This window comes from Aquarana catesbeiana, linkage group LG09 (genome assembly GCF_042186555.1).
Source record: "Aquarana catesbeiana isolate 2022-GZ linkage group LG09, ASM4218655v1, whole genome shotgun sequence".
NCBI classification, from domain to species: Eukaryota; Metazoa; Chordata; class Amphibia; order Anura; family Ranidae; genus Aquarana; species Aquarana catesbeiana.
In genome coordinates, this window is record NC_133332.1 from 69,161,402 (window position 1) to 69,176,227 (window position 14,826).

Below are 14,826 nucleotides of genomic sequence, written 5' to 3' on the forward strand. Positions count from 1 at the left end.
TTCAGACTCAGACAGAGCATATAGGAGGGAATAATAATAAAACTAGTGCAGACAGAATCTGCAGCAGCTATGCATAGTAACCAATCAGTTTCTAATTTAAGTTTGTTCAGTTAAGCTTTGAAAATAAAAGACAGAAGCTAATCAGTTACCATGTATGACTGCTTCAGATTATGTCTGCTCTAGTCATAGCAAATTTCCCTCTTAGAGTTTCAGTTGTAGAGAGACAGTCTGAAACAAACAGCTTCTGCTGTATTATTTAAACAGTAACTCCACTTTTGTTGAGAAAAAAAAAACATTCCCCTCCTAGGTCTATGTACATTGCAGGGATTTTAACAAATGTTATTGCAGATTCCTACCCTTTGTTATTCTGAAGAAATAGCTGATGGTTTGTCTGTGACCGTGTGTAGAGTGAATCTGTATGGGAATGGTCTTATAATTATCAGTCAGCTGCTGCACCTGCAAGGCTCTAATAAGGAAATCGGCAAGGTCTGCATCCCTTTAGACATGATTTCCTTTTGGGAGTATCTTACCAAAAATTATATTTTTGTTGCAGGGTATGCTGAAAATCAGATTTGCATCTTAGTGCAGACTTCTGGAAAAATCAGTAAGCCAATCACACAAGCAGGAAATTACATTTCTGGGGGGAGTTCTGTACACCATCTGTGTACAGAACACCTCCAGGTAGCCATATTGCATTTTACAGAAAATGACAGAGCTGCAGATTGAAAGGGAAAGGTCATTTTTAAAACATTCAATCACAATATGACTTGTGTCGCAATTGTATACGCTATATTATTTTTCTTTTAATTTGCTATTTTTTCACCACGAAGCTACCCATTAATAAACATGAAAGTTTCATACATACATTACCCAAATGAGGACCCATAAAGTACTGTTCATTCTGGATGTCTGCATTCAGAAGGGTTGCTCAAAATACTTTTACATTGTCTGTGCTGTTAAACAAATGCCGTTTGCTATGAAACTGTTGTTGCACTTTAACTAAGAACTGCATTCAGTGTAGATTAATAGTTTGGTGAGAACATCACTCATTTTGTACATCCCTATTCCATTCCAGAATCGGTGGCCCAAAAGATCCACAAGCAGACAATAATGGAGTGAAAAAAGTGCATCAAGTAACTAGTAGGTATACAGTTTTTGAGTCATTAGCAGTCCTGTTTGTTAAAATGTGAAAAAGTATGAAAGGAGACAGCAGAGGGCCTTTTCTGAAAACCTCCACGCAATGCATTGAAATGGCTCAATGCAAATAAACACACCAAAAATGTAGTTTAAAAGGCCTACATGGACAAGAAGCTATTAAATGAAGGCATGCCAAGCAAAGCAACAGGCTCAACTGCTGTCCTTGAAGGAGTACACAGGGAACAGGCAGCGCTGGGTGTCTAAACAGCCAGTCACTAATGCTGTTGGGGAAGAAGGATAGGGAGTCGCATGCTCCCCATACGCAGAAATACAGGTATTTTGTGTAATTCCTGGTGGTAAAATGGAGCCATGGGAAGGGAAGGTAAGTGTGTGCTGCAGATGAGGAAGGCAGTCAAGCGAGGTGCAGATGGCAGGACAGAGAGGGGAGGGCATTGAATCAAGTAGGTGAAAAAGTAAGCCATCTTTTATAAAAAGGAGCACTACATGTTAATGTAATGAGGATTTGATAATGCATAGGGAGTTTTGTGGCAAAAATCAGTAAATATGAACTAACCCTTTAAAGTGAACCTGTGCCCAGATTATGCACACTAAATTATTTACATATTCTGATCCAGCAGTAAAAGGACTTAAAAACAAGTCCTCATTCACCTCTGTAGCTGTAGGCATTGTGAAGAAATTCATTTTCAAATTTCACAGCAAAGGCACAGAAATCTTAACTCTTTTTTAGGGCAGCAGATTCATAAGTCTGTCGGCCTTCTAATGTATGTCACGGTTCCGTGTACATTGATCCAGCACCGGGTTTTACCCCCTGTCCGAGCTGCTTGAGTTCCTAACAATCCGCCCTTAACATAGGTATTATTAAGCTTTTGCACCTGTGGGTTACTGTTCAAGCAACGTGTCTCCACGCTGAAGCCGGACCTCCCTGTTCTTCTGGGGTTTACTGTTCCTTCAGTACACTTGTATTCTGTGTGTTTGTTCGGTCTTGTAGTTCCTTTGGTTTCTGTTCGTGTATCCCTTCGGTTTCTGTTGCTGTGGGTGCTCTCCACAGAATTGTTTCTTGCCGTTTGGTTTTGCCTCTCATTCCTGCTTGCTATGTCCTTCTCTTTCTGCGCTATTGCCCAACTTCCCATGCTCTCCTGTGTCTCACGCTTGTTCCCTGCATCCTCCCCCTAATGTCTCTTCTTGTTAGCTGCCGTAGACTTTCCTTTGGTCCTTGTATCCTGTGTGTACCCTGAGCCCATTCTGTGTGCTATCTGCTGGTACTGTGCCCACACGGGTGTGTTAGAGAACCACAACCTGGGGGCTGCCTTGCAACGCAACATTCACACCTCCAGTGCCTCTGGTGAAGACCAGGCGGCTCCTTAGATCCTGAGACTCTGACACCCCCCATCTGCGTGCGGTCACACTGCTCCTGCACCTTCCAGGATCCATACCCTGGCACACCCGTTTAGACGTCCCTACTGCTTCACTAGATCCAGTTTGAGTTTAAAGGTCCCAGGTATTCCAGTCTTCAGATCTAAGCAATTTAAACACAGAACTGATGTTCTTAATCTGTTACAGAAAGACTGGGCTTTATAGTTTCTGTTATGGTCTTTAAGAAATGAATTACTTCACAGTAGACACAGCTAGAGAGGTCAGTGATTGCTTGATTTTAACCCCTTTTACGTCTTGTTAAGAATTTGCAAAAAGTTTAATGTCCATAGTCTGGGCAAAAGTGTACTTTAAAGTTAGGCATGGGTTTTTGAGTTAGGATTATGATAAATCATTTCGTTTTAGATTTAGTCTGCAGATTATCCTCTTACCCTCTGCAAAAAAGGGGAAGTAAAAGCCTATGCATTTTATTTTATCCACATGCATGTGAGTTCTATTGAAGAGGAACTCCAGTTGACCTCCTCATTGTTATTTTGGCCCAGCTTACCTGATGGTGATATCTGCACATTTCAGATACTCCCCTATCCAGTGGATCCAGCGTTGACCTGCTGACATCCTCTCATGCCTGGCCACAGTTCTGTCCCGTGCCGCCATGTTCTCTGACATCATCGAGAGGCCCGCCAGCTCTTTTTGGTTCAGCGGGGGACTTTCAATGACGTGCTAATAGGCCCACCCCCTCCTCCTGTTCTTGAATGAAAGGGTGTGCCTCCTGGGATATGTGACATACACATCCCGGGAGGCACAGCAGGCAGTGTGCGCGTCATTCGCCTAAGACAAGTGACATGCATGGGGAGGCGGGCGGACTTTAAATAAAAAAAAAAAAAAGAAGTAAACAAAAGAAAAAAAAAAAGCAATGCCCTATTCCTGCAGAGGAAGGGAGGAGGGGTGGAGAGGCGGGATCGTCCTCAGGAGGGTGAAGGTCCGCTTTAAAGTCTAGGCGTTCAGTTTGGCTAATCCCACCCTTCAAACATCACGTGGCCAAAAGCCTATAGTTTTGGTTATGTGATTAACACTTGATGGAGCATGCAGCAGGTTTTCTCCAGAAAAGGTAATTATTTTAGCTTGTTTATAACTTTTAATTAGTCATTACAACAATTCTGCTGATATACAGTAGTTATACAATTCATATCTTAGCATAGGCCAACTGTAAAGCAGGTAAAAAAAATATTATTTAATATTAATTGATGGGGGCACCCACGATTTTACACATTGTTGTCTGCTTTACTAATACAGTTGTGTGTTAAGGCAAGTATTATATTAATATAATACATGTAAATCAATTTTATTGTATGACCATATGTACATAATTATCTGTGTTCTTGCATAGTATGTTCTATATTACAACAAGAAATATTTGTGGTTACATGCAGTGTCACAGCCAAAGCGTAACTTCACCACAGTGCGGACACCGAAAGAGATTGCATCAGAAAATTCTCTCTCCAGGTATTACTGCTTAATGTGGGCTTAATATGGGCTCAAATACTATATGGATAGATATGCAATCCATAAAAGGAACTGTGTATAAATCCACTGAGACTGGGATAATCTAATAGACTCCAATATAGGTGTTATCCTAATTTAGCCTGGGTACAAATGATGATAACAACATATATCTGCATAGTAAAGTGTTACTAAACCCAGGACCCTGCATTCACTATATCTGGTCTCCCACAGTACACAGAACATGGAGATGAAATTATTTTAGTAAATATAAACAGCTAAATACCTTTTCTCATCAGCAGTATATAGCAGCCTTGTGACTTCTATTAGTGTCTGGCCGAGCACTGGTAAAGCTTGTAGGAGGAGTTTTCATTCTCCTTCGACTGCCCTATGAGGCTGCATGATCCCTGACCCCTAGGTGTTTGAAAAATAAGTCAGCAGCTACATATACTGTAGATGCTGCCTTTTAGAAAACATATATTTACCAGCCCAAGAAGTCCAGCACCATCTTTCCTGTAGCCAATGCGCCCCAAAGATCTTCAGAATGCCCATACTGCCATCTTGTATTTGGGAGCCAGATGTGACTTCTTGATGACTTACAGCTAGCCTACTACCGAGCATGTTCATTATGGTAGCATGCAGTAAGATTGGTCCTGCAACCTCCTAGGATGTGTGAGGTTTATCGCATGAGAAAAATTTTGAATCCAAGGACAGGAGGTTTTATTACAAGCACCACCTCCCCATAAAGAGAATAGAAGAATGGAAAGTGAAAGTGAGAATGGGAGTTTCGAGGTGCAAAAAATAATTAATTAGGAACCAATTATAATTTCATATTTTTATTTAACAAACATGGTTAAAAAACAATTAAAACCAACACATAAGATCATACGGTCATGGTACAAAAGTTTGTTGCCTCTCTGCGCATTTCGCCATAATCATGGCTTCTTCCGGAGCTTTTGTAAGACCCTATTATTACTGACATATAATCACACACATAGGTTGAACTTGATGGTTCCTACTTAATAATTTTTTGCACCTCAAAACTCTAATTTTCACTTTCTATCTTTCTATTTTAGTTTATCGCATGAGGCTACGGGCAAGGGTGGTCCGAGGTGATGTCAGTCTCGCCTAGGTGAAGACTGAGGAAGTGGGAGTAGGTACCATCAAAAAGGTGCTTACGCCTCCCACCCCCTAAAAAATGTGATCTATTTTACAGGCTGGGAGGAGGAAGATATTGAGTGGGACTTTAATTTTCATGTAAAGGTCTGCTTTAAAAGAGGTATGGAAATATATATTTTTTGGAATCATACTTATCTAGGCGGATGCAACATCGCTCCAATACTGCATCTGTCCCCCCTGGCTCTAAGACTGAGAACTGAGTGATCAAATACTGACGATAGCTTAGTTTTTAGAGCTCCCTGAGCAGAGAGCTGGTGACTGTCAGTCACCACTGTCTGCCCTGCCCCCCCCATGCTCACTGGAGCGCTGGGCTGTGGAGGGGGTGGGAGTGGCCGGCTCAGGCTCTCAGCAGCTTACTGAGAGCCTGAGCCAAGTGCTGGTCCAGGCATGTGGGTGGATCCCAACCATATGGTCACGATCTTTCCAGAGCCTGGACCGGCTCTGTGACGTCAGCTGTCAGTGGGCTTCAGCCCGCTGTCTGCTGAAAATGGGTCACAGGATTGCAGAACAAACTGCACTCTTGTGATCCACAGGAGAAGTACAGCCAAACGAGATTTGGCTGTACTTCTCCTTTAAGTAATATGCAAATTTTGACCTCTGCTAGAAAAGTCAACTTTTGTTACACCCTTTGTACCTCCAAAGTTTCCCTATTGGTCCTGCAGTAGAATAGGTGGTCTCACTGACCAACCAGGAGCTTAGTGAGGGAGGGGGGAATAGTTTAAGTATATGTTTGTATGTATGTAATTTGTTTGGCAGACGTACAGGTATACTGAAGGAAGAACTGACATTATCTGTTGTGTTTATCTGTACAGAAATGTATCAGATTCTTTCATTCACTCTCCTATACTGCAGTGGGAAGAGGAAAGGAAAATGTGGCTGTTATAGGCAACATACTAGGACAATTCTCTCCATACACACATAGATAAACAATGCCCACTAAGTCCTATCTCCTCTTTTGACCTCTCCTGTTAGTTCATTCTCTCTTTGCCCTGTGTTAACTGTCCTTTCTTTTCTCTGCCAGGTTGCTGTTCTGCTGCTGGTTTCCATGGCTGCTGCGTGCCGAGATGCAATCCTAACCTTGTTTCCTGCTAGCCCAGCATCCTGTCACCTGGAGCCACAGACTGCCGCCTCCCTCTGTCTGTGTCTGCATCCCCTGACTCCCCAGTGCCTTGTCTAATGTTCCTCTGACTAAGGGGCCCCTCTGTGTGTCACTGTCCCATTCAGTGCAGAATAAATCGAGGAGTGGGGGCCAGGTCATTCTGCTAAAGGTTCACTTGCTTCCGTCTTCTACAGAACCTTCTACCGAAAGGCCAATCGGCAGGAACCTCCAGCACGGCCTGAGCTTGTCCCAGGTTGCCCTTTATTCTCTGTTTCTAGGGATGACAAAACAGACACACTGGGTTACTGCTGACTTAAAGACCTTTAGCTATCTAGGCAAAAAGCAAAGTGCAATAATCCAGAACAACCAATCACCAATGTCCTGAGTACTCTAAAGTGCAGAATGCGAAAATCTGATTGGTTGCTGCAGGGTGCTGCACATCATTGCTCTTTGTGGTATTATTATTTTTAAAATTACCCAAAATACTCTACAATAACATATGCATCCTTAACCCCAATCACCACATACACCAGCCACTGATTGGTATTACCAACTCATAATCAATCACCAAACTAGAGCCCAATCAATAACATAAGTGCATCATATCCTAAACCAACATTGCTTTATATATACACACATATATATATATATATATATATATATATATATATATAGCCTGCTGCATAAAGTACAAGTTCATGGCCCTAGTCTTCAACACAGATGGCAAATAATACATAAAAGATCATTTAAGAGCATGTTGGGCAAAAGACATCCGTACGTCTTTTTTTTTTGTTTTTGTTCCAAAAGGCGTAGATATGTCTGTACTAGTTTATGAAATTTAATATGCAGCTTTGCAAATCTGACTACCGTCATGGAAATAATCAACCACATGAATGGTGCATTGGTAGGACTATTATGTAAGGACAAGCTAGAAATTATTGGCCTTGCTCGTATTTGTGGATATCCCTGTGTAGAAAGCAACACAGCCTATCCCTAGACTGTGATGTGTCTAATACCTGTATGTGGCCCACTGTTTCTATCATCCCAGCAGGTCATATCTCTCATGTCAGGTCTTTCTCATCCCATGCCTATTCTGTGATGTCTCTATCATCTACCATTTTATGCTTGACCTATGATTTCTCTATCAGCCTGCATTAAGTTAGTGCTGTCTATGTTATCCTCTCTTGAGCTTCATCATTCTGTCCCTGGTTTTGTTTGTATTATCTTGTTCCTTGGCCTGTGTTGTCTCTAGCATTCTAAAGCACTATTCTCCACACACACGTTCCTGTAGAGATGGCTATGTATGTAAGTGGGTGCTGCAGCGACCACCGGCTGGAACTGTAAATAATCAGAGCAAGAAAACATCATCAGCACTCCATGGATTTCCAGAATGGGTCCAAAACTTTATTTAGCAATCACACTGTTACAGCAGAAGCAACATTTTGGAGCCTCGCAGGACTCCTTCATCAGGCATGTGACTAATGCCTAATGAAGTGGTCCCGCAAGAAACATTGCTTCTGCTGTAACAATGGATCCATTGTGAGCTGGTGACGTCTCCAGCATTCTGTCTCTGGTCCTTGACATCTCTTTCACCGGTCTGCTGTCCTCATCATCTGAACTTTGGTCCTGTTCCTCTTTCCTCCTGTCATCCTTCATCTTAGCCTTGGTATCAGATGTCTTTATCAGCTTCTCTTTGGTTGGTCCTGTCTTTCATTCTCTTGCTAGTCTGTGATTTCTCTATAATCCTGTTTTTGATCTGTTACATGCATCACCTATCCTTGGTCCGTGTTGTCTCTTGCATCTTGTCCCAGGCCTATGATGTCTCTATCATTGCTTTGGGTCTATTGTCTCCATTGCATTTGATCTGTTGTAGCCATCATCTTGTCCTTGGTCTGTTGCCTTTTTCATTCCGTCCCTAGTGCCTCTTTTGTTTACCCCCTTATATCTGTGGTGTCATTTATTTTGGTTTCATCAGATAGCTCTATAACACTGGTCTATGACATCTCCATTATCTTATCCTTGATGATATATTATCATCTTTTCTTTGGACTCTGATATCTTCATCATCCTGTCTTTTGGTTGGTTGGTTGGTTTGTTGTCTCCAGGATCTTTTACATAGTCTGTGATGTCACTATAACCTTGTCTTTGGTCTGTTGTCTCTGTCTTCCTGTTTCTTTTCTTCAATGTCTCTATCATCTTGTCCTATGATGTCTGTATCATTACTTCTTGTAGGAATTGTCTCCATCCGCCTGTCTCTAGTCTATGTTTCTAACACTTTGCCACTGTTTTGTAATATCTGCCATCCCATCTCTAGTCTTGAGCTGGCCATGCACCAGTAGAATTTCATTTCAAATTTTCATTTTCAGAAAGTTTGTTCAATTCTATAATGGTTAGTGGGGTCAAATCGACAATCATTTTTAGCTGTAGTGATGAGTAAATTTGAAGGAACGGGATGAAACATTTTTCTCAAACAGACAAAATTCTGTTCATATGTTTTGCATTTGGAAAAGGTCATTTGTATTGTAATGCACATATGTTGGACGCAAAAGAAACCTGTTTAATGCATATGGAATTCCATTCAAGTAGCAGGACTGGATGAAATTTTAAGGGCTTTTGAATAAAATTACTTGACTTAATTGCAAGATCAAATGCTCTGAGGGACAATTTTTCAGAATTTTAATATGAACGTTTAAACAAAATTCTACTGGTGTATGGCCAGCCTTTGGCCATTATGTCAATCTGTTTGATCCGTGGTCTCCATTATTCTCCCTCTGTGATGACCATCATCCTCTCTGCACTTCTTGAGAGAACTTAAGAACTCTTACTGTTGCTCACAGCAGCCATATTCCTCCCTTTCATTCTACAAAACTGCACTGGAAACACGAAAAGGGAGAAACTTCTTGACTGCTATGGGCTACAAGAACAGTTATTTCTATTTTATACCCATGATATCCCGTCTCCTTAACATTTATAAACTACTCATCCTTCCACTCTTCAGTCCAGCAGCAATAACCCTGCCACCCCCTGTGTCCTGAATCCTCTGACAAAACTGCTCTGTGGCCACTTAAAGAGACCCTGTCTATCCTACAATGGATAAACCGATCACTGCATGCAGCCCCCTCCTCTGTACATAGCATGGGGTACTCTGTGTGCTGTGAGTAATGACTGTCTGTACATTGTGCTAAGTATTAGCTAGCACACCCCCATGTGTGGGGTTCATTCAGAATGTAGGGAGGACCATACACAGTCTAAAGAGTCTACACAGCATCTATATAGACACACATCATAGTCCCATATGAAATATAAGGACTGACGTGGAATACACAGTATATAGAAAGTAGCAATGATCTGTATATTTATATATATTGATACAGTGACTACCTGTATACAGATAAGCGGTCGGGTATATCATGTGGAGATGAATATGAGACTTTTATGAGGATGGGATTTATTATATGACCCCCGGGGGGGGGGGGGGGGGGGGAGGGAAAGTCACTAAATATGTCATTTAGCGGACCCCACATATTTCCCTTGGAACGTGTTTTGGGGCCCCTTTGTGTAACCCTGCGTAAAATCTTGTGATCTGCCTGTAACTTGTGGTCTTACTAACCCTGTATACGGGACAAATGGATGTACGTCAGATAATAAAATGATTTATCTACTCAACTCTGTGGCTGATTTTCTTCTTTTATCTAATCATCGGAAGTGTAAACCTTAACAATACATTTCTCTTATTTGCTCCATTTTAGACCATTTAATATATCATTGGAAGCATCTGATGTATCTGTTTTATAATGGAAAAAAATACCTGTGAATTTTGTCAGACGATCAGAGCTGTCCTGTGTTCTTTTCACACTTCCTATGTTATCTCAAACAGCCCTTCTAGTTTATATCATGGACTACAGAATGATTAGCCTTTATGTTGTAGAGATCTGACAGTTGCAGTGGTTAAGTAGTTTAGCAAAAAAAAAAAAACACTGAACAGGGCTGACACCACCCTGTCCACAATATGTTGTGTGTTGTCAGCCCACAACAGGACTTAAAGACTAAGTTCACCTTTTTGGAAAAAACTAATAAATGCATATATTTGTGCAGGAAAAAAGAATGTGCATTTATTATTTTTTCCCGCAGGAGCCTGCAAAGCACTGAACCCTTGATCAGTGGATCAGGGGTGCAATGGCAGGATCCTGCCAGTGCCAGGATAAGATCATCCATTGCTCAGGGCAGAGATGCCAAACTGCACCCCCTTTCATTATGTGCAAGCTGGGGGAATCTAGGATGGAAAAGGACCTGGGGGTCCTAGTAGATGATGGGCTCAGCAATGGCATGCAATGCCAAGCTGCTGCTAACAAAGCAAATCAGAATATTGGCATGCATTAAAAGGGGGATCAACTCCAGAGATAAAACGATAATTCTCCCTCTCTGCAAGACTCTGGTCCGGCCGCACCTAGAGTATGCTGTCCAGTTCTGGGCACCAGTCCTCAGGAAGGACGTACTGGAAATGGAGCGAGTACAAAGAAGGGCAACTAAGCTAATAAAGGGTCTGGAGGATATTAGTTATGAGGAAAGGTTGTGAGCACTGAACTTATTCTCTCTGGAGAAGAGACGCTTGAGAGGGGATATGATTTCAATATACAAATACCGTACTGGTGACCCCACAATAGGGATAAAACTTTTTTGCGGAAGGGAGTCTAACAAGACTCGTGGCCACTCATTAAATTTAGAAGAAAAGAGGTTTAACCTTAAACTATGTAGAGGGTTCTTTACTGTAAGAGTGGCAAGGATGTGGAATTCCCTTCCACAGGCAGTGGTCTCAGCGGGGGGCATCGATAGTTTCAAGAAACTATTAGATAAGCACCTGATCGACCGCAACATACAGGGATATACAATGTAATACTGACATATAATCACACACATGGGTTGGACTTGATGGAATTGTGCCTTTTTTCGACATCACCTACTATGTAACTATGTAACTAAGCTTATGAGGAAGAGGGGGAGAGAGAGAGCACAGCCCGCACCTCCTCCCAGCTCTTTTTCCTGTCCTTGCTGCTTCCAGTGCTGGACTGACAGAAGGAGTCAGTCAGTAGATGCCACTGTCACTACTCCTGTCAGCCTTATAGTAGAAAGAACTTGTGGTGTCCCCATCCCTACAATACACACTGCGCCCAGGGCAGCCACCCCTTCTGCCCACCCCTTGTCCCGACCCTGGATCCTGCAGACAAGCACTGAAGCTTTCAGCCCGTACCTCCGATACAGGCTCACTGTTTATAAGCTGCAGGGCTTGTGAATGAATTACGAGAGCTCATCAGAGCCCTCACGGTCCATTGAGAACTACAAGTTGTCAGCCGCAATGGATGATGGTACTTGTAGTTCTCTCATTCACAGATCGCTGTGAATGAATGATGCAGTCGTGTGAGCGGCCACAAAACTGGGGCACCACAGAAGATCCGTTGCAGGGGACAGGTCTGGAGAATGTTACATGTTACATACGAATTATCTATGTAATGTGTAACATGCTCTGAAAGGTGAACCTATCCTTTAAGCTGGATTTTTTTCATTCACCCCCTAAAAAAAAATCTAACTGGCCATGTGCTTGCTCTCTTGCCTCAGGCTGAGGCCTGTGGTGGTGCTGCTGGATGGAGCTCTGCTGTTAGGCTCAATAGACTGGTTTGGGGCCTAACGTGCTGAAGTCATACCGAAGCTGCCCTGCCTGGTTTGGAGGAAGCTGTGCCAAGGAGGAGGCCCCCTTGCTGGAGAGAGCCAGGAGGAAGGCTGGTCACTCAGAAGGGCCTGGTGACTCACTTGGAGGACCTGCTGAAATTTGGGAATGTGCTTACAGCGTTGCCAGGTCAGCTTAAAGGTTCTGACAATTTGAAGCTGGACATTGATCTGGATAAGGAGAGTTTGTAATTGATATGCTACGGTATCTGGGACCCCTAACCCTCACCTCCTTAACCGTTCTGCAATAAAACTTTAAAGTGACCGGCACCCAATTTTCCTTCTCCGTCCCCCATTTTAGCCAAAAACTCAGCCCTGGGGTGAAATGCTAGTCTGCCCTGTTTCTGGAGGTACTATCCTGCCTTTGGGGTGTCAAAGGGGTGCTACAAGTGATTAAATCAGCTGCCGAAAGTGCTTGAAAAACTCAACTTTAGTGTAACCTGCATCAGCCAGGGTCCCAGTCCTCCGATCTTCAGCACTGGAATGTATCACTTCTAGCAGAGCCTATCTTCCAGTCTGATAATATGGGTGCTGGTCCTGCACTGAAACAAGAGGTGGGGGGCAATAATTAGTTCAGCTTTAAAGTGGTTGTAAACCTATTTTTTTCTAAAATATAAAACACGATATACTTACCTGCTCTTTACAATGGTTTTGCACAGAGCAAGCCAGAACCTCCTCTTCTGGGGGCCCCCCTGTCGGCGCTCTCCACTCCTCTTCTCTGAGTGCCCTCTTAGCAAGCCACTTGCTATGGCGGCACTCATAGACACACATAGCGCAGCTCGATTTCACCCACCACTCCCACCTGACAGGATTTAAATTCACAGCAACAGGAACCAATGGCTCCCATTGCTATCAGCAAAGCCTGTGAGGCCAGGAAGAGAGGAGAAGAGCTGCTGCAGATGGGACAGCGCTATATAGAGAGAAGAGTCAGATAGGTGTTTAGCAAGGGAGGCTAGGGGGGACTGCTATTTGAGGCCGGGTTCACACCTATGTGAATTGGATTTGGGTTTAACCGCATCCAGTTCGCATAGCAGGAGATTGTGACCGGTTCTCTATGGAGCCAATTCACACATCTCCGCAGCAGCTCCACTGCGCATTGTACAGGAGCCCTGTGCATCTTTTGGTCCATTTCAGGTCCGCATTCCGACCAAAATTGGGGCTGAAATCGGACGTGAAACTGTGAATGAAGACGCACCAGACTCCTGCTGTGAGCCGCTGAAGGAAAGAAAGAGAAAGAAGGATGGAGGGAAGGACAGAGAGAAAGAAAGAAAAAGAGGGATGGAGGTAGAAAGGGAAGGAAGGAAGGAAGGAAGGAAGGAAGATATTTTATGGGGGATCGGACCTCCTGGGACACGGTCAGACCAGGGTTCTATGTCCTAGGTTGGGGGCTCCTCCTGAATACCTCCATCATTTTGAGATGGGCATGAGGGACACCTACTAACAAACATATGGAGGCATAGGACACACCCCCTGCCACACCCCCTTAAAGGAGAATTAACCAAAAAACAAAAGGTTAATTAAAGCGGTGTTCCAGGAAAAAAAAAAAAAAAAAAAGATAAAAGCCAGCAGCTACACATACTGCAGCTGCTGGCTTTTAACATTAGGACACTTACCTGTCCTGGAGTCCAACGATGTCAGCACCGCAGCTGATGTTTCCATCAGCTGTCGGGTGCTACCACCGCCTTTGCGGGTAAGGGTACCTTATGGCTTCACGCCGGGAACTCTACTGCGCATGCACGAGGTCCCGCTCCTCTCTCCTACTGGCCCGGCCACAGGGAGAGGGAGCCCTGCGGTGATGTCACGTGGCCGCCTCCCAGAAGCGGGAACAGGATACCTGTCTATCCTGTCCCCCCTCCCCCCCGAAAGGTGCCAATTGTGGCACCGGAGGGGGAGAGGAGACAAATGAGCGGAAGTTCCACTTTTGGGTGGAACTCCACTTTAAATCCTTTAAGGGCTTTTTTTTTTTTACCACTACTATTCCTTTATATTGGCTTTTAAAATGTATAAATGCAGCAATTTAAAATTTGAATGAAAGGTTTAGCACTGGGAAACACTTTTTGAAAGATAAAAAGTGCATTTTATATACAACTATATAGATCAGAACAAAATGAGGGACAAATGAGGAGGAAAGAGGGACAGAGGGACATTGCTCCAAATCAGGGACAGTTGGAAGCTATGCTCCTGTGTTTCTATGGTCAGTCTGGTTTTCTGTAGCGCCAACATTATTACCTACAACAGCAGTAGGCAATGTCAGTGCTCTGCAGCTGTGGTGATACTACAAATCCCATCATGCCTCTGCTTTTGGGAAACACGCCTGTGGCTCTTGGAGTCTTGCAATGCCTCATGGGACTTGTAGTTCCACAGCAGCTACAGTGAAGCTGCCTACCGCTGACCTACAATGCACCAGACAGGGCAGCAAAGGGGAACAGAGCAGCCCTCTCCCTATTCTCCATCCCTCAGAAGTTCCTACAAAGCACAGCTCATTGCATTCTCTAACCTTTCCTCTTATAGATACCTATTGTGTGTTCTCAGGTGTAACACGGCAATAAAACAATTCATCCAACAAAGAGAGTCAGGAGATAACACACAATGGACGGAACTAAAGGCAAATGCGTCGAGGCGTGTGAGATGCAAATCTGCTGCCAGGTCTGACCAACAACACCCCCTCCCCCCACTGAGGAGTATGGACTGCTCCACGTACAGCACGTGCACCTGGCCACACAGGGAGCGTCACACTAAGCCCTGCCCCCTGGGGACGGCCCAGGATTCCTCTTAAGCTCTGATTGGTCCAGCTGCCT

The 14,826-nt window shown here is 43.6% G+C and overlaps 1 protein-coding gene across 4 annotated transcripts in view; it reads left to right on the top strand.

Annotated features, from left to right (window-relative positions):
• CLIP3 (CAP-Gly domain containing linker protein 3) overlaps positions 1–9,973 on the top strand; it is a 65,478-nt gene extending 55,505 nt beyond the window's left edge. For 3 of the 4 annotated variants that reach the window (XM_073598735.1, XM_073598734.1, XM_073598736.1), the window contains 3 exons: positions 1,076–1,140; positions 3,960–4,032; positions 6,230–9,973. In XM_073598735.1, coding sequence (XP_073454836.1) covers positions 1,076–1,140; positions 3,960–4,032; positions 6,230–6,284 — 193 coding nt within the window. In that variant the 3' untranslated portion in view covers positions 6,285–9,973. Of the gene's footprint in view, positions 1–1,075; positions 1,145–3,959; positions 4,033–6,229 lie in introns of all 4 variants that reach the window. The other variant, XR_012235964.1, reaches the window with a different exon arrangement.
• The last annotated feature ends 4,853 nt before the right edge of the window (positions 9,974–14,826 follow it).